We start from the raw sequence: 25,557 nt of genomic DNA on the forward strand, positions 1-25,557 counted from the left end.
ACCTATTCATTAGAACCAGTTCGTCAAATCTACCGAACTGGTTAGAAGAGGTTCCACCAGTGGACCCGGAAAGCAGGCCACACCTACAGAAGAGGTTCCAAAAATTTTTGAAACCCACCACTGGTGGGTGTGTAATGTCCCGCAGTTATCTACGCATTAATAATGATCTAGTAATATTTCCTTATACATTTTAGGGACCTTTCCTTACATAATTGGTGTTTTCTTTCATACTTTTGGATTTCTAATTTCTGTTTCCGTTAGTTGGCAATTGCTAAAACCAATCCCACATGAAAAAGTATTCAAAGCCTTCTTGATTTTAATTGTCAATTTATTTATTCCTGCACATTGTAATATTTATTCATATCTCTGTTTTTCCACTGTTGTGCAAACACAATTCCAGCAGCTGCTAACATGTGTAAAATTAAATATATATTATACTCCCTTTCAAATAGCCAACAAAATATTTCTGGTTTTAATTCCATATCTTGCTTTACGATTGCTTCTAACCACTAACTTCTGAATAGCTACTTGGACCGATCTAAGTACTATTCATAATTTCATATCCAGTCACATGGACGGCAAGCCACTCCCATCCAATCACATGGGCAGCAAGCCACTCCCATCCGGTCATATGGGTGGCAAGCCACTCCCACAAAGGAGGCCACACCCACAGAGTAGGTTCCAACAATTTTTGAAACCCACCACTGCATACAACGGAACGTGTTAAGAAGAAAATACGCTTTGCCTGGATAGTCTTGGTGAAATGGCAATTAAGAGGGACTCTAGAATCATCATGATAGTAATTTCATGATGTCTTTATACACAGATCAAGTCAAACATACACCCATCGTTATAAGACTAGTGCAGGCAGAAAATACCTATTGATACAAAACTGCAACCACTTTAACAGTAATAAAACTACTTGAGGCAGAGTATAGGAGACTAAGGCTGCTATAACCATCAATCCAAAAGGCATCATCTGTAGTGGTTCTCCTCTCCTGGTTCCAGCTGAAACTTCCTGACAAGTTACACTATGATTCATCGAGAGCTTGCTCCAATACAACAAGCTAAGATTAAATTTTATTTCCAATTACAAAAAAGTGTTCGTAGCGGAGGGCATTTTATTACTTTTCAAATATATACTTAACTAATTCTGTATAAGGAGTTTCCCACAAATCTATTTCATATTATATTAAACAAATATATTTCTACACTGGTTACTATTCATTTACAAAATATTAATGTAAGGGTCTGGAGTTTTAAATGTTACTCATATTTTTTTTATATTTGAAAGATGAATTTACAGTGCTAGTGTATGCAGTTTAAAAGATGTATTCTGCTATATAAAAACATCAAACATTTATATGTTTTATTCTGAAATAACTTGTCTTCAAGGTGAATTTCTTTTTTTGGAAAAAAAAATGAGGGCTAGTGTATTTAGCCGCGTAGTCACGGTGGCGCAGTGTTTGGAGTGCAGTACTGCAGGCTACTTCTGCTGATCATCAATACATATATATATATATATATATATATATATATATATATATATATATATACATATATACATATATACATATATACATATATACATATATACATATATACATATATACATATATACATATATACATATATACATATATACATATATACATATATACATATATACATATATACATATATACATATATACATATATACATATATACATATATACATATATACATATATACATATATACATATATACATATATACATATATACATATATATATATACATACATACATACATACATACATATATATATTATATATATATATATATATATATATATATATATATATATATATATATATATATATATATATATATATATATATATATATATATATATATATATATATATATATATAGTGTCACAACCCCTGGTAAGCCCCAATTAAAACCCAATCGTCACAAGAGTCCATCACGACAGAAACCCAATATTTTTACTGTTGCCTTTGTTATATTTGTGTTTTATTTGTGCTGATAAATAAATAAAGGGAGACTAGTATAGATCTATTTCAAGCTATTTAGCTCTCATCAGCTAGCCATACCCTTACTGGGATTCGAACCTGTGCTGTATTGCATCTTAGGCAAACGTCTTAGCCATTGAGCCACAGGTCTCCTCCTTATCAGCTGAAGCCAGATGCAATACAGCACAGGTTCGAATCCCAGTAAGGGTATGGCTAGCTGATGAGAGCTAAATAGCTTGAAATAGATCTATACTAGTCTCCCTTTATTTATTTATCAGCACAAATCACACACACACACACACACACACACACACACACACATAATTGGGGTAAGCCCCAATTATGGGAGGAAGCTAACTGCTTCCATCATCTGTCCTTCGGCTCGTCACAAGAGTCCATCACGACAGAAACCCAATATTTTTACTGTTGCCTTTGTTATATTTGTGTTTTGTTTTTGTTTTTGTAAAAAATCTAATAGATACCTTTCACCCTGGCTTCGCTGATAAACGGATAAGAGCCTGTGGCCTAATGGCTAAGATCTCTGTCTAGTATGCCTAGTGTGCAATATAGCCCAGGTTCGAATCCCAGTAAGGGTGTGGCTAGCTGATGAGAGCTAAATAGCTTGAAATAGATCTATACTAGTCTCCCTTTATTTATTTATCAGCACAAATAAAAAAACATATATATATATATATATATATATATATATATATATATATATATATATATATATATATATATATATATATATATATATATATATATAGCAATAGCAATAGCAATAGCAATAGCAATAGCAGTAGACTTATATACCGCTTCATAGGGCTTTCAGCCCTCTCAAAGCGGTTTACAGAGTCAGCATATCACCCCCAACAACAATCTGGGTCCTCATTTTACCCACCTCGGAAGGATGGAAGGCTGAGTCAACCCTGAGCCGGTGAGATTTGAACCGCTGACCTAGCAGTAGCCTGCAGTGCTGCATTTAACCACTGCGCCACCTTGGCTCTATATATACACAAAGTGAACACAGTGTAGTGGTTTGGGGCTACAAAAATATAGTATGCAATTGGATAATATCGTAATTCACTACTGTTCTTCTTCCCGGTGGTTATAGCATTCCATCCTGCTGAGAGGGATGGAAGCACTGCTTCTTGGGTTGAAGAACCATAGATTTTATATCTTAATACATGAAATGCTAGCTCAAATATAGTTTGGTTTTTTTAAAAAAAAATATTGACCATGCTTATGCCGGGGTTGGGTTTTTGCTTTTGCTTTTGGATTTGTAATGGCAACTAAGCTTATTAGTTGTCTTGTGCTTCATTAACAACAATGAGGAAGCAAGTGGGAAGCAATCAAACTGCTTGAATCTGTGTAATTGCCAAGACACCTAAAGGCAAGGAATCCTTCTGCTGTAATTACTCACAACATTTGCCGTGGAATAATTTCATTGACTTTCTAGGATGGCTATACAGTACTTCAAAGAGAAGCTTATTCAGTGGAGCCTGACCGCCTTTTTACGCGTGCAATTGTTCATAGGCAGGGAGGGGTGTGTGAAGAAAAAATGATAACAACAACAACAACAACAACAACAATAACATGGAGATCTCTGAGTACAATAAAATGTTCTTTTTCCTCAGAATGGCAAACTTCAAAAGTGATTGAACCAGTGGTGGGTTGCCAATTTTTTTTGCAATTGCTTCGGGCGTGCGACGCTTCTGCGCATTCCGCTGTCACTACTACCAGTTCGCCAGAGGTGGGTTCCTACCAGTTCGCACCTATTCGGTAGAACCGGTTCGTCAAATCTACCGAATCGGTTAGAAGAGGTTCCACCAGTGGACCCGGAAAGCAGGCCACACCTACAGAAGAGCTTCCAAACTTTTTTGAAACCCACCACTGGTCCTTGGATATGATTATTCTACACTATCATGCTCCTATTTATAAAACTCAGTACCTCTGTGAAAGGTAAGGATGACTACTGCGTTTGTGGTGCAATCAGAACATTGTGTGTGTTGAAGTTGTTTTAACGCAAACCAAAGATGCCTTTTAAAAAACAAGTTTACATCATATTCTTATGCATGCCAGTGTTGTGTGTGAGGTAATTTAAGGTGGTTCTGACAAGTGTCGTCGGCATCTTCATATCCGGTCACATGGGCGGCAAGCCACTCCCATCCGGTCACATGGGTGGCAAGCCACTCCCACAAAGGAGGCCACACCTACAGAGTAGGTTCGAACAATTTTTGAAACCCACCACTGCAGTTCGCTCAATCTGGGCCGAACCAGAAGCAACCCACCTCTGGATTGAACCCGAACCAAACAATTAGCCTGAGATTATTATCTGTCTCCTGAGCCTGGCCTACACATCCCAAAGAATACGAGATGTACCCCTCCATTTTAAAAAAATGTTCTCTTTTGCTAAAACTAAAAACAGCATGCAGCAGGCAAGGGGCTGTTTTGACAATATGTTCCCCAGATCTGTTTATTTTCTATCCGTAGAGCTGTGTTACGGAAGCCTGGAAGGCACTGAAATGGTCTCTGCCTCTGCAGAAGGAGGGCATCTATGCCAGGATCACAGTATGTTGCATGAATAGACCAAGATCTGTTATCATTTATTGATAAAAGTTGTTTCATACAGAATGTATGTAATGCAGGTTCACTGACAAATGTGCGCTTGACAAAAGCGCGCCGACGAAACCGCAGTGGGAAAACCGCGAGGTCGAAATCGCGCCGACGAATGAGCCCAGAAGCGCGCCGACAACAGCGCGCTGACAAAAGCGCGCCTTCAACAAACAACTAATAACAACCTAATAACCCTAAACCTAACCCTAAATCTAACCCTGAACCTCACCCTTACCTTAACTTAAATCGCGCTTTTGTGGGCGCGGTTTTGTCAGCGCGTTGTGGGCGTGTTTATGACATCATGGTTTTCTCACCGCGGTTTTGTCGGTGTGCTTTTGTCGGTCACATGTAAGGCAACCTGGAACTACTAAAAGAAAATGAGATCTTATTGCCATTAATATTAAGTAGCTACTTAGGCTTTAATCAAAGCCAGTGTCAGCCTGTAAGGTGGACAGACTAAGAAACCAGCGCCATATACGGGAGGACAACTTTTATTTTAACACCAACAGTGCTTGTAGGAGACTCTTGCAAGTCTGAATGTGCTTCCCCCCCACCTAACATTATTTTCCTGTGACCTAGGGAGGGGCCTGAGGCATTTATTTAAATTAATTTCTTCACCTGAATTGAACTTCTCTTATCCAACAATTGCTTTGGTAGAGGCTCTGCCTCCTGACCTTCAAGGCCATCCCCCTATGCCCCCTACAACGGGCCACGTATTCACCAGTTATACTTCAGTTAATTCCATTATAAATGCAACAAAAACATCTGTGACATTACTAGCTGAATTTAGCGCTATAATGATACACTAGCATCCCTTTCTCTTTTTTTTTGTAAAAAAACGTAAAACATTTTTTCAAGGAGCACAGAGTTAATTTTTATAAAGTCTGCCATTTTTTTTCCACTGAAAACTAGATTTTAAAGAAGAAGCATGGCTTTGTTTAAGTTAGACTTTGTTCAGCAACTAGACTTCAGTCCAATGTTTCTGCTCTTACTAGTAAGTCCTTGTTAAGATCTCACTGGCTTTGTAACCTGAAAATACTACAGACTACACCTAAGAGCAACTACATGTAAACACTTCCCTTTCTGTGAAGTCCACTTTCTTTCCACTTTCAGAATTGGATTCCAATTCAAATACCCTGCACAGTTGTTGTTTTTTTTAGTAACATAAGTATGTTATCTGCGGAAGCCAAAACCGATTCAAGTTATTAGGATGCTATTGCTTGAAAAAGTATTCCCTGCAATGCTCTCTCGCTTCAAAGCAAGGATTTCAAGAAGGAAAGAAGAGTAGTCTTTTGATAATTTACCTGCAGTATCTTTTTCTCCTGTAGTTAGTTCTCCATTGATTCCATTCTCTTTGGTTCTGGAATAGGAGGTCTGTGGTCCATGCGCGCCATATTCTCCAGCTTCATCCTCTTTGTATGGAAACCCATTAGAACTTCTGACCAGTCCTTCCCCTGGCCCACTTTGCTCCTTCATCTCTGCGGCATGCGGATGTGAAGAAGCTTCTGCTAACTGACCCGTGGTCCAGTGCGGTGCCTTAGCTTCATCTTTCCTATCGTCTGCCATACTTCTCGTCCTTTATAATTTTTCTTCTAATAAGAAGGGAAAGAGAAACCGCTAGTAAACAGGCTGTAGATATTCTTTCCCACCCAATGAAAAAACTGAAATATGGTTGCATAGGAAAATGAGAAAGAAAGCACCATCTTAGAGATACGAAGAAAAAGAAAAAAATACATTGAAAGTTTTGTACTTGACTTCAATATAGTAAATATAGCAAACATCTTTGTGTTTTTTTTTAAGTTGCCTTCATTTCAGAGGTGGGTTCCTACCAGTTCGCACCTATTCGGTAGAACCAGTTCATCAAATCTACTGAACCGGTTAGAAGAGGTTCCACCAGTGGACCCGGAAAGCAGGCCACACCTACAGAAGAGCTTCCAAACATTTTTGAAACCCACCACTGGTCCTTGGATATGATTATTCTACACTATCACGCTCCTATTTCTAAAACTCCGTGCCTCTGTGAAAGGTCAGGATGACTACTGCGTTTGTGGTGCAATCAGAACATTGCGTGTGTTGAAGTTGTTTTAACGCAAACCAAAGATTCCTTAAAAAAAAACAAGTTTACATCCTATTCTTATGCATGCCAGTGCTGTGTGTGAGGTAATTTAAGGTGGTTCTGACAAGTGTCGTCGGCATCTTCATATCCGGTCACATGGGCGGCAAGCCACTCCCATCCGGTCACATGGGCGGCAAGCCACTCCCACAAAGGACGCCACACCCACAGAGTAGGTTCCAAACATTTTTTGAAACCCACCACTGCTTCATTTACTTCTATTTGTAAAATTGCAAGGAAGCAGTTAGAAGATGTTATAAGTTGAAAGTTTCTTCACATGTTATCTTGACATATAGTACTTGTGATATAATACAATTTACTATATTTTACAGCTAAGTTGTGCTTTTTTTTAAATTCCTGAATGCCCACTACTACTTGTTGTTAATCTTAGGGAGACTAAGGGGAAGTAGTTGCACTGAGTCAATTGCTTAGCATTTAGATGGGCTGATTACCGTCTTTTTGACAATAGAAAGTTGCTGTAGTAGGAATTCAGGCACATTTTGGTTTATTTAAGCCAATGGATCTCAAACGGTTCACCTTTTTCTGCTTACAAAATGCAATTACTAGAATACAAACAGAAAGCCTTATGCTGAATCACCAAGGGTCTGATTTGACCAGTATTGTTTCTTTCCTTTGGCAGCTATCCAAAACTGCAGAAATTAAATCTTTTCTAATTTAGTTCCAAGAACCTTTTTTTTTAAAAGCTGAAGATAATAGATAGCAATGCAGGTCCTCCAGCATGCAAAACACGTGCACTGCCATAGAGTTGTAGACTGTCTATGATTGTTACACAATGTGATACAGTGTTAGAGTTCTACCTTTAAAAAAAAACCAATACAATTATGGACTAAAGGCAGTGGTTCCCAAACTTGGCAACTTTAAGACTTGTGGACTTCAACTCCCAGAATTCTCCAGCCAGCTCTGCTCTGCTGTAAGCGCCCGGAGTCCTCTGGGAGTGGGCGGCATACAAGACTAATAAACATAACAAACATAACACTCCAGTTTATAACTCTCATTTGAATGGTCCTGTGTGCTGCTTTTTAGAAGGAGAAAGACTGGCAGAGCCAGAGGGGAAGGGAGAAAATAGGGATCAGCCTAGAATCACTACATAGCCACAAATCAACTGTCCAACACTCCCACCTCCCAACTGACTGCCATTGACACTCTAACCAGGTGCTGAAACTTTACTTGAGAAGGTTCCTGTGCAGAGGCTTTTACCTATAAAGAGTAGGTTCAAACAATTTTTGAAACCCACCACTGCTGTGGTATCTTCTGAAGAAGGTGGAGGGCTTCCGTAAGTAAAAAAATAAATAAGAAAGTAAGAACTTGAGAGAAGAACCTCAACTTCTCCCCAACCTCCTGAAGTTATCATGCTATAAAAAGGTGGTCAGATATATATAGATCCTTCCATTCCACACCATCTAGTCAGAACTGATGGGACTTCTTGGATGAGAAGTGAAACGCCTTTAAAGGAAAACAAGAAAGTCCAGTTGCTTCTTGGAAAAGCACCTTTGGGACAATAAATTAAAGAGTATATGATAAAATGAGTTAAGAATGGAGTTATAACAAGACATCCTCTTACTCATCGGGTCATCCTTTCAGAAATAATCATTTACCTAAACAGAGGAATAAAATTACCACAGCAACATCTGACCTTCTGCCAACTTCCCCATTAATGTTGCTTGTGGGAGACCGAGAGGCAGCATCATAGATTACTCCTCCTCCTCAGATGACCTGTGAAACTGCCAGTCATTTTGCCGGAGTGAAGGGGATATAAAGACAGCAGAAGATTGCAAAGAAATCTGCAACCCTGCTCCCCCTCCTGACTTGTTCCCAAGGGAAGGGTGTGTTTGGATGCTGTCTTGGTCAAGTGAGGTCCATAGCCTCCACTACAGAAATTCAGTTGCAGTTGCTTCCTCAGTATTCAGTATTCCTACCATAAATACTACGTTTATTACAAGCAAATTAGTAGCCCATTAGGACATAAGTCAAATCTGACATTCTAGAACAGTGTTTCTCAACCTTGGCAACTTGAAGATGTCCGGACTTCAACTCCCAGAATTCCCCAGCCAGCGAATGCTGGCTGGGGAACTCTGGGAGTTGAAGTCCGGACATCTTCAAGTTGCCAAGGTTGAGAAACACTGTTCTAGAACTCTCAGTATATAAAAAGTTTCCAATGTTTTTCTCTAGCCAGTCCAAATCTCCTTTGTGTATCTCATCGTACTCTCAGAAGCAATAGAATACTTGCATCTGAACAGTGTTCTCAACCAAGGTTCAAGGTTCAAGGTTCATTTTATTTATATGCCGCCCTATTCCCGGCGGGACTCAGGGCAGCACACAAACCCAAGGAGGGGTAGGGAAACACAAAAACTACAACAAAAAGTACAAGGCATTTAAAAACAACCAACAGCCACACGATTCGAGAGGGGAAGGGAACTTATCGACCCCAGGCCTGCCGACACAGCCAGGTTTTAACGGCTTTTCGGAAGGCCTGGAGAGAGGTGAGGGTCCGAATCTCTGCGGGGAGCTCATTCCAAAGGGCCAGAGAAGGCCCTCCCCCGGGTAGTGGCCAGATGACATTGGCTAGTAGACGGAACCTGGAGGAGGCCTAATCTGTGTGATCTAATGGGTCTTTGGGAGGTAATTGGCAGTAGGCGGTTTCTCTCAACCAAGAAACAACCTTTCTCCCCAATGCCCTGACATCTCTCCAAAGTGTTTTGGCTTCTAGTCTGTACTATTATTCTTTCTATTAGAAAGCAGTAACTGGAATAGATTGATGGTTTGTGGTTTGTATATTTTATGGCTTCCCTATTAATCTTCTGTGCTACTGTTAATTTCAATGCATTTTAAAATTGATTGTATTATATGCTGCCTTGGGGACACACTGCAATTTTGTTTCAACTTCTGAAATATTCCGCAAAGTTTGTTATACAAAAATTCTGTTGCAGAATGGAAATCTGACTAAGTGGAGAGAGGATTTAATTTTTTTTGTGTGTAGATAGATCAGGGTGATGCATTTGTGGTCTTCCGCGTGTAGCAACTCCAACTAGCACAGCCAGAGATGAGAGTTGCTGATAATTATAAATTAACAACATTTGGAAAACAATAGGCTTTCTCTTCACAGCTCCATTATAATGCTTTCTACCCAATTCTTAAGATCTGCCCTCATTTGCCACTGGCCCTCATACCACAGTAATGAAGCCGATGAATGGTTCTCTCACTTAATTATTGCAAGTCAAATTGTAAATTGTAAATTTAATGAATTTATATGCCGCCCAATCCCGAAGGACTCCGGGCGGCTTACAAAATACAGAACTAAAAAGATAAAAAGTTAAAAATAAGGGAAGAGAAAAACAGATTAAAAAGCAACACATCATACACTCAAACTGGGTGGGGCTGGACCTCATTCATGAGGTCAACAGCTCCAGGCCTGCCAGAATAGCCAGGTTTTTGTGGCCTTTCGGAAGGCCGAGAGAGTGGAAAGTGTCCGGATCTCTACGAGTAGATAGTTCCACAGGGCCGGGGCAGCTACAGAGAAGGCCCTCCCCCGAGGAGTTGCCAGCCGGCATTGTCCGGTCGATGGCACCCAGAGAAGGCCCAACCTGTGAGATGTTATCGGCCATTGGGAGGTATGTGGCAGGTGGCGGTCTCACAGATATCCGGGTCCTAGGCCATGTAGGGCTTTAAAGGTGATAACCAGCACCTTGAAGCACGTTCGGAGACAGTGCAGCTCGCGGAGGATAAGTGTGACATGGGTGTATCTAGATACACCCGATATCGCTCACGCGGCTGCATTCTGGACCAATTGTAGTCTCCGAACACTTTTCAGGGGCAGCCAAATTAAGTCAAATTAAGGAACTGGTGGATTTCAAAACAAAAGTTGCAAATAATTATCGCTATGAGTTTAGAAGGATGCTTATAATAGTAGGTTTACCCATCTGCCCCAGATCAGCTTGATTTGGCCTCCGGTGCTGAGAAAGGAAGTCACCTAGTGCAACAGGATGTGGGGGGGAAGCAATTGAGGGAACCGCAGGGGAGGGAGAATGACGTACCTCTGGTTTGGGGAAGACTTTGGGTGGCCTGAAGTAGGTGACCTGTTCCATCACTACCCCACCCCCACCCCATGGCCCTCCCCAAGCTAATAACTCATGTGCACTTAACAAACCACGCATTTGCCCATGCATTTAATTAGCGAGAGTGTGGGTGGAAACAGGGAGTGATGTCATACAATGTACAATATGTACAAGATTCACTCCCACGAATTCTCAAGTTACAGATGGAATGGGCAGGTTCCATTACATTTGTAACTCGTAGTCTTCTTTCCATAAGTGATTTACTAGGGCCTTCCTAGGGCCAATATGAAGTGACTGGCCCAAAGTCACCAGTTGGCTTTGTTCCCAAAGCAGGATTAGAACTCATGATCTCTGGTATCTAGTCTGATGTCTTAATTAATTTAAATAAGACCAATTGGTTCTCAATATAAATGTTACCCATTAGCAAATTGGTGGGCAGAGTGGTTGAAAAATACCAAATAACTGGTTTAGTTGATGACAGGCTCCGCTCTGGAAGACCAAGAAAGTCGACAAAATGGCAAGATCGGGCTCTGCAACGCATTTCGATGGCTGACAGGAAACTCACCTCACCTCAGATTACAAGAATCTGGGGTGAAACATGTAATGTAAAAGTGTGCAAAAGCACAATGTGTCACAGACTGCTTGCCAGAGGGCTCAAAGGCTGCTGGTCTCGAAGTAAACCTTTGCTCACAGACGCTCACCACTCTCGTCAATGTGTGTGGGCCAAGAAGTATGCCAAGTGGACCAATGAACAGTGGGCCAAGGTCATCTTCAGTGATGAGAGCAATTTCAACTTGACTGGGAATCAGTGCAATAACTATGTCAGAAGATTCCCAGCTGAAGAATTTAGGCCGTACTGCCTGAATCTATCTGTGAAGTATCCATTGCACATGATGATCTGGGGCTTCATCACTGCTTCTGGAATTGGTTGGATACAAATCATGCAGGGAATCATGAATTCCAAGCAGGAGGTCGAAGTCCTGGAAAAGACCATGCTTCCTTCAGCTCAGCAACTTGTAGGGAAGGACTTTTACTTCCAGGATGACAACGCTCCTTGTCATCGAGCCAAGTCCGTCCAAGCAGTGGATGAAGAAGCATGGTGTTTGACTCCTGGATTGGTCAGCTCTGAGCCCAGATTTGAACCCAATTGAGAACTTGTGGGCCAAGATTGGTTATGAAATAAGTAAGAAGCACCCATAGACCAAGCAGGAGTTGATTGAATCCATTATTGCAGCCTGGCACCATATTGTCACCAAAGATCACATGCAAAAGCGTATATAGTCTATGCCGAAGCGATGCCACCTGGTGAGAAGCAATAAGGGCTGGCCAATTTCATATTAGTAACCATGTTTGGTTACCTAAATGGTCCTTTTCAGGGCCACAAACAATAAACATGTTAACAAAACACTAGCACCAGCCTTAGTAATTGCAACACATATGCCACTGGGTATGCATCAGTTAATCTGTTTTCATAGTTATTGTAAGCATGCAAGAAAATTCACAATCCCCATCCAAACAGCACCACATTGCAAAAAGCTTTTGCTCTTCACTTAAAAACCACCAGTATTTATTTAAATATAACAATATTTGCACAGCAGTTAGCATAAAATATCATAAAATCAATGGCCTATCCAAAAAATATCATAAACTGTAAACCATAAAGCATACAGGACTTTTTCATACATACATACATACTTACATACATACATACATACATACATACATACATACATACATATATATATATATATATATATATATATCCAATTTAAAATAGCTTTTAAAAATTAAAACTATTGATTTAAAAATTAAAAAAGTTATTTTAGCCTGGAAATAGAATACAATTTTGACCCATCCTACTATTAGGTAACCATAAATAAATGAAAAGGACTACCTCGTGAACCACTTAAGTTGATTCATAATTAATTGGAAGTTTCTTAACCGGGCCACAGCTATACTGGTGAGAAAAGCTTCAGTTCAAGGAGAAAAAAAAAACGGTTATTGACCAGATGAAAACTCCTAATTGACAAAAACAGAACTTCCTTCCAAAGATCAAACCAGATATTATAACCTCATATTATAAAATGACAGAATAGGTATCAATATTTGGGTGCATTTAGATGATAAATATATATAACATCCATAGTATATTATAAAATAAAATGTTCTATTGTTGATTTTTAAACAATAAAACCTACACTAAGAATTACATATTTTTAAATTTCCTGAAATGAGTAGGACATGTAGGACTAAATGCATATATATTAAGAGCCGAGGTGGCGCAGTGGTTAGAGTGCAGCACTGCAGGCTACTTCAGCTGACTGCAGTTCTGCAGTTCGGCTGTTCAAATCTCACCGGCTCAAGGTTGACTCAGCCTTCCATCCTTCCGAGGTGGGTGAAATGAGGACCCAGACTGTGGGGGCGATATGCTGACTCTGTAAACCGCTTAGAGAGGGCTGAAAGCCCTATGAAGCGGTATATAAGTCTAACTGCTACTGCTATTGCTACCCATTGAAAAAGTGTGAATACAGAAATTATGCTAATAACTACACCTCTGTGAAACATAACAAAATCATACAGAGGTATTTGGGGGGAGGGCGTTGTCAACCTGTTAAAACAGCAAGAACAGCAGGAGTGATAAAAGTCCTTTCCCTTTTTACATACATACAATTCATGCTGAAAAGATGGGTCTTCTCAATCACCCAAATCTGCCTGCTGTTTTGATGCTGTTCAACCCCCTGGCTGGTCACAAGAAAGCAATCCCTGCCAGAACTCCATTCTGTGGAATTAGCTTCCCCAGTAGTAAATCTGCATCTTGTCAACCTTTAGAAAGTTGGTAAAATTGCAGGCATATTGGATAAAAAGAGTCTTTTCTCTGTGACTATTGTTGGAACATCAACCCTTAGGCCCCAGACTGACCCTGACCTAGCCTTTCACAAGGCCCTCAAAACATGGCTTTGCCCACAATCACGAGGACCCAGGAATGGGGTAGAGCCAGTGCAGTGATTGTACTGATATTAAGGATAGATGCATTTACTTTGGCTCAGTATTTTATTATCCCGTTTTATATAGTTTTATGTTCTGACCCCCCTTCTTCGCTCGTTCAAAGACGACAGTCAGGCAGACTTAAAAGGAAATAACTTTATCAGTCCTGGCTCACGCTGGCTGCGAGCCCAAAATAAACCGAAATAATGTCTCTGGCAAAACGGTTACGCAGCAGAATGCAAAAACACAGAGCTATTACAGCAACACCAGGTTTACAGAAAGAAAGCAAATCACTTCTCCAAGTGTCTCTTTGAATCAGGGTTACAGAAAGCAAATCACTTATCCAAGTGCCTCTCACAAACAAACCACGACCGATGAACGACGAACCACAAACAAACGAATGAACGTTGACTTCTGCAACCAGGGCGTGGCACCATTCATCCTTTTATCTCCAGAAGACCACACTCAGGAGCCCCAGCTGCGTTGTTATTCCTGCATCCCGACTCAACTCACAGCAAACTTCTGCTGAGTCACAACAATTTTATATTGTTTTTACTGTTTTAATGATTGTACTATAGAAAAACAAAGTTATTTATAGTGGTTCAAATGCTTGTGTGCTGCCCAGCAGATCTTGAAATGGAAGGCTATATAAATTAGATGACAGACAGACAGACAGACAGACAGACAAGCTACACCTAGGATGGGAAAGGGCTACATATTGCTAATGATCTTGTTAAAATGTGTTTATATAGTGATGTTGATCGCTTTAACGTGATGCATCGTATAATTTATTATGTACCTCGGTGTTAACCCACTTAGGTTCATTTCTTTTTACTTAAGCCACATAAAAGTACTTGAAAAATAAACAAGCAAACAAAAATGGAAAAGGAGAAAAAGATTCTTAGAGAGTAAGGTGCAGTAAATACTGTAATGTCTTTGTTCAGCACGGAGAAATAAAAGAGGAACGCCTGTTAATGTCACATTTCTTGCCCATTTCAGACAAACACGGAGTGGCCAGCTGTTACACTTGAACGGTGAGATTATCTTCATGGCTTTGAACTTTCTACTAAATAAACTCCTTCAAACCTGGCATGGTCAAATGTTCTTTCCGTGAAGTGTTAAAAAAGAAGAGAGGATTCAGTGCAGGATGACTGCGCATGGGAATTTTTGGAAGGAGATGCTCTTTGGCATTTTGTCAGAAAAGACTGAAGAAGGACTGAAAAAATCTGATTCCAGGATGAGAGAAATTACAATACATTGGACTTAGGGTTGGATTATATTGACCGAAGATAGAGAGGAGACCGAAGGCAGGATCTCTTCTCACTTATTTACAGGCCTAGAGCAGCGGAGGTCGAAAACAATTAGTAAAAAGAATGTAGAGGGAAGGAGGGAGGGAGGGAGGGAAGTATATTAGGCTTGTCGAGGGGTGTTAGATCTTAAAGTAATATGTCTGCACATGTATACTGTCTTCTCTTATTTTTTCTTTAAAACTAAGATATGTTAAGTATATTGATATGGAAGCATAAATACCATCAACATAGAGTGGAGTTTGCTCAGAAGCGGAAATACAGCAATGAGAGGAAGAGTGGGAAACAGAAGGGAGAAGAAAGACAGGAAGAGAGGGATAGGAGAAAGGGTAAGGGGGGAAGATGAGGAGGATAAGGAGGAGTGGAATGTAGAGAGAGGAGAAGGAGAAAGGAAGGGGAAGTAGAGTAGGAAAGGATGATGGAGGGAAGAAAGGAGGTAGGAGAGAGATAGAAAAAAGAGGTGTATGGAGAGCAGAAGAGCTAATAATGGGTTTTTATCTTTCTGGGCGTTGATGACGAGAGGAACTGATGTAATTACTACTTAATACAATAGGATACTGGCTATGTAATAGTATACATGTGATTATATGTTATGAAAATGGAAAATAAAAAAACTATATTTAAAAAAATAAAAAATAAAAATAAAAAAAAGAATGTAGAGTATATTATTGTTAGTCCTGCATCAGAATCTGAAGCCAGATCTGAGGTTCTAAGACAACGTAAGCAAAAAAGCAGCTAACCAGGAACATTGATTCATTGATTCAGTAAAATAGAAAACTTAGGAACTACTGCTTAAGATTTCTTAAAGACAATTCCTCATTTCTATGAGGAATGTCATATGTCTATACTTTATAGGTGCTTCTAACAGGAATAAAGAAAGAGGAGGAATGGCCTATATTTTAGGCCCTGCCTTCACAGAAAAAGTACCATTCTATAAAGAGGGTCAAGTTCTGTTTCTGCATCACATTTCTCCTCTGTATATGTGGAAGTCTTTACTTTTTGTGGTGGCCCAGGGAGAAAGACTTTCCACATGCTCACAACTTTTAAGGTCCAAAGATACCTCTTTACTCAAGAACAATCCAATCCAAAGGCGGACAGCATTCACCCAGTCCAAACCAATGGGACATTCCTACCATGAAGTTTAGTTTGAAGAATTCTGCCCCAGTTCACTTCTGCAGAACACTTCCATGTTCTGCAACTCTAACAATAATAAATGCTACATTCTGAGCATGACATTTGAGCATCTGTTTGCTAATAAGCTTTTCACCAAAAGCCATTTAAGAGATTCAGGCACAGCTAAGCTTGACTAGAACATCTTTCTTTTACTATTTCACTAATGCCCAGCAAACATAATCTGAATCTGCTCCTCATTATAAGACTTCTCCCAGATTTTTATTTTTTAGCTTTATGGAATAAAGCAGGCATTTGCTGACCTATACAATATTTTTATTTCTCATCTGGTCCGATTTCTAAACTTTCCAGAAAATCTCTACAACAGATCAGAGGCAAACTGTAACTCCTGTTCGTTCTGAACTCAAAAGCAGCTTCCAAGCTGAAGCCCATATACTGTACACAAAGCATTAGCAAATTACTGATGTCTGCATTTCTCGCAGGTCTAGGGGGAAGAGTGCGCAGAATGACAGCATGTCACAGACTACAGCACTGTACTAACATTCAGAGCTAAACATAGAAATATACTGCATGAAATATTGCCCTTGTTGGGCTAATGAACAGCATGGCAGCATACATGTAACCCAGGGGTGGATTTCAACCAGTTCGCGGCGGTCCCCGCGAACTAGTTGGTCGGCGAACCCGGAAGTAACTTCCAGGAACGGCGAAGGGCCCACCCGCCCGCCCGCGCTCCTTACCCGGTTTTGACGAGTTCTGCGCTTCCACGCATGCGCAGGACGCATACAGCGCCTGCACGATCCTCCAGGAGCAGCTGGAGCATCGCACAGACGCTAGTACGCATGCGTGCACCGCGCGCGTGCACGAGGACGCCGCCGGCCCCGTTCCAACCGAACCGGTTGGAACGGGGCAAGAAACCCACCCCTGATGTAACCCGTGAACAGCAGTAGCACTGGGGAATTCTCTTTTCGACGACAGTATGCAATGTATATAAAAAATAACATAGTAAATCCTGTTCCATTCTTATACAGCTCCAATTTACAACCACCCCTAATGGGATGCTGAATAGTAATGACGCCTGTCTAAAAACAGACGCCGCAGGGCTTTGAATGAAATCTAGTGTACTTTCTTACTCACTGAAAAATGAGATGTTTGCCCCATTGATAACCTCCGTTCATACCCGAAGGGACTGTCCCCTAGATGAAAGATTATTCTTGGCCTCTGCACACTTAATTGAATGAAAAGACTGTATTCAAATGTCAAAGCGTTTGCCAGTTGAAATCCTGTCACACTTTCAGTCTGACGTGACTAGGTCAGAATCCCGCACTCGGTTTTCCCTGTCTCCTTAGACGGCATGAACCTTTTACCTCGCCCGTCAGTTCTTAATAGTTCATTTTTTTCAAGGGCTGGATGGCTCTCACTCTTGCTGGCCATAGCAGCAGCCCGATTCGGATCTTGGGGACATCTAACGTTGTTTATTTCTTGCACAAAGGGCCAGTGTACTGTAATGGTTAAAGAGTTGGGACTAGGAGTGGGAAGACTCAATACACATCCTCACCCTCACCCACAGAAAACACCCTGGGGTAACTCTCATCTCAACAGTCTTCCCACAAATTTTTTATTTTCATTTTCATACACTCACATGTATACTGTAGATCAGTGTTTCTCAACCTTGGCAACTTGAAGATGTCCGGACTTCAACTCCCAGAATTCCCCAGCCAGCATTCGCTGGGGAATTCTGGGAGTTGAAGTCCGGACATCTTCAAGTTGCCAAGGTTGAGAAACACTGCTGTAGACAGCCAACGCCATACAGCATTAAACAATAATTGCATCAATTCCTCTTGTCAACAAGGCCCCAGAAAATAGAAACCCAATATAACTCTTCCGCTCTCCATACACCTCTTTCTTCCACCACCCTCCAACTTTCTATCTTCCCTCCATCATCCCCCTTTACCCTACTTCCCCTCCCCCTCTACCACTCCTCTCTCCACGTCCATTCCCCCCCTTCCTTCTCACCTTCCCCCACACACCCTCTCTCCCATCCCACTCTGCCCATCTTTCTTCTTTCCCACTCCTCTGCTCCTTGGTATATTTCCGCTACATATCAATATACTTGGCCTATCCTATTTTTAAAGAAAAATTTAAAAAGAACAGTATGCATGTGAAGTCACATTACATTGAGATCTAACACATCTTGTCTAACCTAATATATTCCCTCCCCCCACCCGACCCCCCGACCCCTCACCCGACCCCCCCCTGACTTCCCAGAACTGCAGATCACAGTCAGCTAAAGTGGCCTGCAGTACTGCACCCTAACCACTGCGCCACCGCGGCTCTTAATAATTTAACAACCGGTTCTCTGCCCTAATGATTTCTTCCAACAACCAGTTCACCAAACTGCTTAGAAAGTTACCAACCGGTGCTCCCGAAGTGGTGCGAACTGGCTGAATCCCACCACTGGCACACACATTCCAGTTTGGCACTTGGTGCCGAAAAGGTTCAACGTCACTGCATTAGACTATATGAATTAAAACAAACAGAAAGTGTTAGCTTCAAAGAGAGCAAGTTTTAGAAAACGGCTCCTAGTGGAAGATGTGTCTAAATGCAACATTTCTAAGATTAGGAAGACATTGTAAGAGAATAAAAGCAATCCAGGTATGCAGGCTGCAGCTATTGCTACTGCAATGCCATTTGGCAGGGCCGGATTTAGATGAAAAGAGGCCCTAGGCTATTCCACTTATGAGGCTCTTTCACCTCCCATTTTTAAGTTTGTAAATTACATGAGAGACAATAAAATGCATCATTACTGTGATATATATCAATATATATCAACATATATAGCTGGCCTCCCGACGGAGGGCGGCTCTGCTCTGCGGCAAAGGCAGCGAGGCCAGCCGCCTCCCCTGCTGCGCTCAGCTGCCCAGCTCGGCCCCCTCGCCCTCACCTGCCTGGCCGCTGGTGGGGTTCCGCGTCGATGGGGCGGCTACTGGGAGCGGCCGCGCCTCTCGCCCGACCGCCGGTGCCGGGAACGTGGGCGGGCTCCCTAACTGCCGCGGCGCTGGAACGATCTTAACCAATACATTTTTCTGTTTGTTTATTAGTCATATGCGTAGAATTTCTCCTTATTTTCGGTTCAGTGTCTTAGTGTTCACTGTTTTTAGAATAGTGTAATTTTAATTTTGCTAACAATTTGAATGTAGGCCCCTCTTGATCTTGAGGCCCTAAGCTGAAGCCTAGTTAGCCTACAGGAAAATCCGGCACTGCCATTTGGCAATTCCGGAGACACAAACTGGAAGACCACTCCGTGGCTGCTCGGCCACTAAAGCAACCTATCCTGGAACTGTTAAATCTGGAGGGAGGATATTTAGAAACGCAAATAAAACCATTCAGCTTTCTTCAAAAAAACATCATAAATCTTTTCCGAAGTTACTCGCATAGTGGCAAGAACAACCCTTTTTGGCATTCTTTTAACCTTGGAAGATCTGCAATCACGAATAACCGTTGCAAGTGTTTTGATTTAATATTTCCCACCTCAAGCACATACATAAAAGACCCGTTTTCTGTTGGCTACAATCCTTTTAAATTGCTATGTTGCCATGAGAACTTGATTAAAATACCACCTACAGGCTGGGAAGGGAGGGGGGGAGGGGGAACATCTTCTAACCTTTTGGAAAATGCTAGTCCTACTACATATGTGGTGCATTGCAGTATTTTCCCAGTTACCATAAACGATCTGCAATACAAGGCAGCTGAAATGCCTTGACAGATTTTATTTTGCTGAACACTTTCTGCTGGAAAATATTTAACAGTCGGAAGACTTTCTAGCCGGTACGTACTGTCACACAACAATATTCATGCATATATAGTAATCTTTTGAATTGGTAGAAATATTATTAGCACAGAGATCGAGACTGAAAATTACAAATGGGTTGGGGGTTTTTAAGCTCCGGGCGGTAATAAAATTCCAGGTGTGCATGTCTGCAAAATACTCTCAGAAGCCTAATAAATTTGGGGTTTCTTCCATTACCTAATTTTATACATTCTGGGTTAATGAGTAATGTAACATGGGATTGTAATAACACATTTGTCTGATGATTTGCCAAAAAAAAAAAAGAGGAGAGCACCATGGGTAATGTTTTGAATGATTAAGGACTAGTGAAAAAATAAGTATGATTGGTAATGCCAAAACATATCTAGTGGCAACACTAGGGAGGGGTATCACTCAAGCCTGACATAGAAAATGGACCCTTTGGAACGAGCTCCCCGTGGAGATTCGTACCCTCTCCACCGTCCAGGCCTTCCGCACAGCCCTTAAGAACTGGCTAGCCCATCAGGCCTGGGGATAAGGATAGCCGCCCCTCCCGAATGATGAATGTATGTTGCTTACTATTTTATTATATGTCTCTATGTCAATGTTTGTATTCCCCCTCCCTGATTTTATGTGAGCCGCCCTGAGTCCCCTCAGGGAAAAGGGCGGCCTACAAATATTAATAAAATCTAAATCTAAATCTAAATCTAAACCTATTCAGAGGAATAAAATACTGTACACTCCCTATATTATGCATAGTTATTTTCTGAGAAAAAATAATGGAAAAGTAGTGTATATTAATAATAATGGACAAGTAATGGAAAAATACATAATGACAAGTTTGTAATTAAGTTATCTCTTGATAAGGGGAACGATCTCCCCGTTGAGATCCGGACCCTTACTACTCTTCCGGCCTTCCGCAAAACGACCAAAACCTGGCTGTTCCGGCAGGCCTGGGGCTGTTGATTTTGTCCAGCCCCATCCTAAGTTGTGAATGTTGTTGAATTTTTAATTGTTGTTTTTTATTTTTTATATCTCCCCCTTCCCTTTTTATTTGTAAGCCGCCCTGAGTCTTCCGAGAGTGGGTGGCATACAAACTAATTAATTAATTAAATAAATAAATAATATTTCTCAACCATCACACAACTACTTATTAATTCAAAGTAATTTACATAACTGAAATTTAGAAACATTTTCATTCTCACAGAGTCTTTAGTATAGCAAAGAATACTCATCAGAACCTTCCAACTAGCACAAATCACATCCAGAAAAAGGGTCGCGGGGCATAACTCTTCTAGCTTTCCATGATAACTTGAGGCCACGCAAGTTGCCTGATCATTTATTTAGATCTCAAGCAGGAAGATGGGAAAAAGAGAGTCATATGGATAATATCAGCGGAACATTGCCATCCCTGGCTGAACTGCAGATGCCATGGAGGTTTCCAGAGGCTAGCAGGGTCTGAGTGGATTAAATAAGTTTGGACTAAATCCTTCCGAGATCAGAGCTGAGGTGGCGCAGTGGTTAAATGCAGCAGCACTGCAGGCTACTTCTGCAGTTCGGCTGTTCAAATCTCACCGGCTCAGGGTTGACTCAGCCTTCCATCTTTCCGAGGTGGGTAAAATGAGGATCCGGATTGTTGGGGGCAATATGCTGACTCTGTAAATCGCTTAGAGAGGGCTGAAAGCCCTATGAAGCGGTATATAAGTCTAACTGCTATTGCTATTGCTATCGAGTTGTTCTGTGTCAATAGACATCCAGGAACATTGGACCTGATATGGGAAACTGGATTGGATTGTACTGCCCTGAAGGAGACAATGCATGTTCTAAAATCTGCCTGGATATACAGCTGCTATTCAAAAAGCATGTGGAAGCCAAGGCAAGGAAGGATTTTGCCCAGCTCCATCTGGTGACCCAATTATAATCCCACAATGCTTTGACAATGGTAAATTATGTTTTTATCACCACTCATTTGAATTACCTTAATGTGGTCCCTGAAGCTACAATTAATCCAGAATTCTATGGCTGGATTGATGATATATAAACCTCACCATGGAGATAATATTGCTGCTAAAGTTGTTGCACTGGTTACCACCAGGTTCTATGATGCTAGATGCTAGATTTCAGCTACAAAACCCTGTATGACACAGCACTGGTTACACCAGACATCTCCTTGCCAATCTGCCTCAGAACAATACAAGAAGGCCTGATAAGAATCCTATCCGTGCTCTACATGGGGCAGCCCTTGAAGAGCATTCGGAGACTTCGGCTTGTCCAGAATGCAGCCGCACGAGCAATTGTGGGTGCACCTCGGTTCACCCACGTAACACCTATCCTCTGCGAGCTGCACTGGCTGCCTATTGGTCTTCGGATACGCTTCAAGGCGCTAGTCGTCACTTATAAAGCCCTTCATGGTATTGGACCTGGGTATTTGAGAGACTGCCTGCTGCCAATTACCTCCAATAGACCAATTAGATCCCACAGATTAGGCCTCCTCCGAATTCCATCCGCCGGCCAATGCCGACTGGCGACTACCCGGAGGAGAGCCTTCTCTATGCCACAAAAATAACTTCTATCCCCAATTAAAATTTGTGTGTTAAACTATCTGCCTTTTTATCGTACCCTTTTATGGTAAAGGCTGGTCAAAGACCATAATAACAATACTTGATTTGATTTGGTCTCCCCAAAATATTTGCAAAACTCTTCTCCCTGATAGAAAGATGTAAATTAGGACATTAATAGCAAAATGATTATATTGGTTAATTTAGTGCAAAGTAAGAATATTTATACAACTGATATAGTCATGTAGTAGTTTCATTGTACATTCTGATGCTATGGAACCTGTAGCCAACTTTATAACAATAAAAATAAAGAATTTATATCCCATGTTTAAACATTTATAAAGTAGATGAAATTGTCTTTGCATTATTATTATCATCATCATCATCATCATCATCATCCATCAACTCAACAACTGTGTTGAGAAATTAAATCCTCATTGTTATGTAAACAAAACTGAACAGATCCTATACCTTCCCCAATGACCTGTTGGTTTGACTGAAATACTACATGACTATATCAATTGTATAAATATTCTTACTTTGCACTAAATTAACCAATATAATAATTTTGCTATTAATGTCCTAATTTACATCTTTCTATTTACATCTGCTTTTGCCTCTCCATCTGGACTCCAGCCTAAAACTGAATGGGCAGTTTAGCTCCCCACCACCACCGTACTCCAGCGCCATTAAAATTCCCTCTACAGCTGCACACAAGCATTGATTCCCCCCCCCCACATCAGAAACAGTGTGGGGCCGGACAGGAGCACGGGGCAGCTTTGACCCATGGACAAGGACATCTGTGCCCCACGGTAGGCCCTCGAGCTCCTGTTGTCAGTCAGTTAGGATCAGGTGTGGTGTGGCGTGGCATGGAGTGGAAGGCCAACTGCCCATTCGGAGTCAGACCGACAGGACCAGACAGTTGGCCTACCGTGCCCCCCTCGCCAGATGCCTTCTGCAAATAAAGATACAATAAGTTAAATAAAACCGCAACAAAGGAAAGAAAAAAGATGGAAAATCCTGACAACTGACACCAAAACATATGAAACATAACAGTATGTCAAACATATCTAGCAATTTTTGAAAAGGCCACCTTGAGAAGGCTTTGTTGTTGTGGTTGTTGGTTATTTTAAATGTCTGTTTTGTATCTGTATGTTCCCTTTCCCGTTTGAGTTCGCCACCCTGAGTCCCTATAGGGAATAGGGCGGCATATAAATAAAATAAAGCTTCAAACTTCAAACTTTTTCAACAAGGAAGACCAGAGCAGAGATCCTCATAGCATTCTTGGATAGGAACACTTCTCCCCCCCCCCTTTTCTGCTAAAAGCACTCGCAAATCGTCTCAATGAAAACATTTGGTCCCTCAAAATGAACTGGTTAGAACCGAGGCTCTAGTACACGTGGATTTACAACATTCTTCTATTATGATGCAGGAGGTTTCGAACAAATTAAACACGTTGCTTCTCCTTAGCTGAATCAACAATGGAGACATCCAACCTTCAGCCTTCAGCTTTAGCAGCTTTGCCATTACATCCTAGTAGACTCTACTGCAGCAGAAACAATTCAACATTGTTTAGCTCGGGGGACATGCGCAAGTAGCTGTATGGCATTTATTTGCTGTAGGGATGGCAGCTGGACATAGATTTAATCAAACCATTGTAATGTCTGCAACTTCCAAATGATCCAGCTAATAGAAAAACAATGAGGTTTGCCTGGTCCAGTTATTTTATTAGCATAAATAAACAAACAGATTAACACTTCTAAGCTTTCCCCTAAGGCAAGCTCAGAATTAAGTATACTGTACTGCAGTGGTTCCCAAACTTGGCAACTTTAAGACTTGTGGACTTCAACTCCCAGAATTCTCCAGCCAGCAGAATTGGTTGTTAACTTTCTAAGCAGTTCGGAGAACCAATTGTTGGAAGAAATCTCCTTTTGTTTTTTCCCACTTTACAGGGCTAATCCTGTAAGGAAGGCAGGAAGGAAACATTCTGGTGTTGTTTCTAGCCTAATATTTATTGACCTGCTTACAGAAACTGCCTCTCTGGTTAACCTTTATTACATTATAGCAGCTAAGGTGCTAAAGTGCATCGGGTGCATGGGGGCAGTGGGCTCTGGAGCCACAGAGTGGGTCTGCTGAGGGGCCAGCGGACTGTGGATGCAGCTGGAAACCATTGCCCCCCGCATGAACAATGGGCGGAGAGCATACGGGGGCTGATGGTTTCCAGCTGCAGCTGCCTCACTTCACCTGATCCCATGGTATGAGACTCCTGACCACCACCCTACTTGCTGGAGACCCCTCGATTCCCTCCTCAACCCCGGCCAGACCCCACAGGCACTGCCCCCACCTAATTGACGTCAACTTAGCCACACCCCCAGGCCACACCCAGTCAGTTGCAACCACCCTGGCCAAACCCCTCCCCCCATCCCCCAGAAAACAACCACAATGCTGATCCAGCACTCAATGAAATCGAGTACTTGGGGCTGCCCCTGAAGAGTGTTCGGAGACTACAATTGGTCCAGAATGCGGCCGCGCGAGCGATATCGGGTGTACCTAGGTACACCCATGTTACACCTATCCTCCGCGAGCTGCACTGGCTTCCCATCGGTCTCCAAATGCGTTTCAAGGTGCTGGTCCTTACCTTTAAAGCCCTACATGGCTTGGGACCTGGATATCTGCGGGACCGCCTCCTGCCACATACCTCCCAACGACCTATAAGATCTCACAGGTTGGGCCTCCTCCGGGTACTGTCGACCGGGCAATGCCGGTTGACGACTACTCGGGGGAGGTCTTTCTCTGTAGCTGCCCCGGCCCTGTGGAATGACCTACCCGCAGAGATCCGGACCCTTCCCACCCTCTCGGCCTTCCGGAAAGCCATTAAAACCTGGCTGTTCTGGCAGGCCTGGGGCTGTTGACCCCAAAATACAGTCCAGCCCCATTTAGAATGGAGTACAT

At 41.7% G+C, this 25,557-nt stretch overlaps 1 protein-coding gene across 21 annotated transcripts in view; it reads right to left on the minus strand.

The window, feature by feature from the left end:
* The window catches only part of MAP2 (microtubule associated protein 2), a 270,997-nt gene that overhangs the window by 101,702 nt on the left and 143,738 nt on the right, over positions 1 to 25,557 (minus strand). For all 21 annotated transcript variants that reach the window (XM_087706492.1, XM_087706485.1, XM_087706477.1 and 18 more), the window contains one exon: positions 5,938 to 6,225. In XM_087706492.1, coding sequence (XP_087562618.1) covers positions 5,938 to 6,199 — 262 coding nt within the window. In that variant the 5' untranslated portion in view covers positions 6,200 to 6,225. The remainder of the gene's footprint in view (positions 1 to 5,937; positions 6,226 to 25,557) is intronic.

This window comes from Thamnophis sirtalis, unplaced genomic scaffold (genome assembly GCF_051295495.1).
Source record: "Thamnophis sirtalis isolate CommonGarterSnake01/CBP01778 unplaced genomic scaffold, rThaSir2_p1.2 scaffold_1, whole genome shotgun sequence".
In the NCBI taxonomy this organism is placed as follows: Eukaryota; Metazoa; Chordata; class Lepidosauria; order Squamata; family Natricidae; genus Thamnophis; species Thamnophis sirtalis.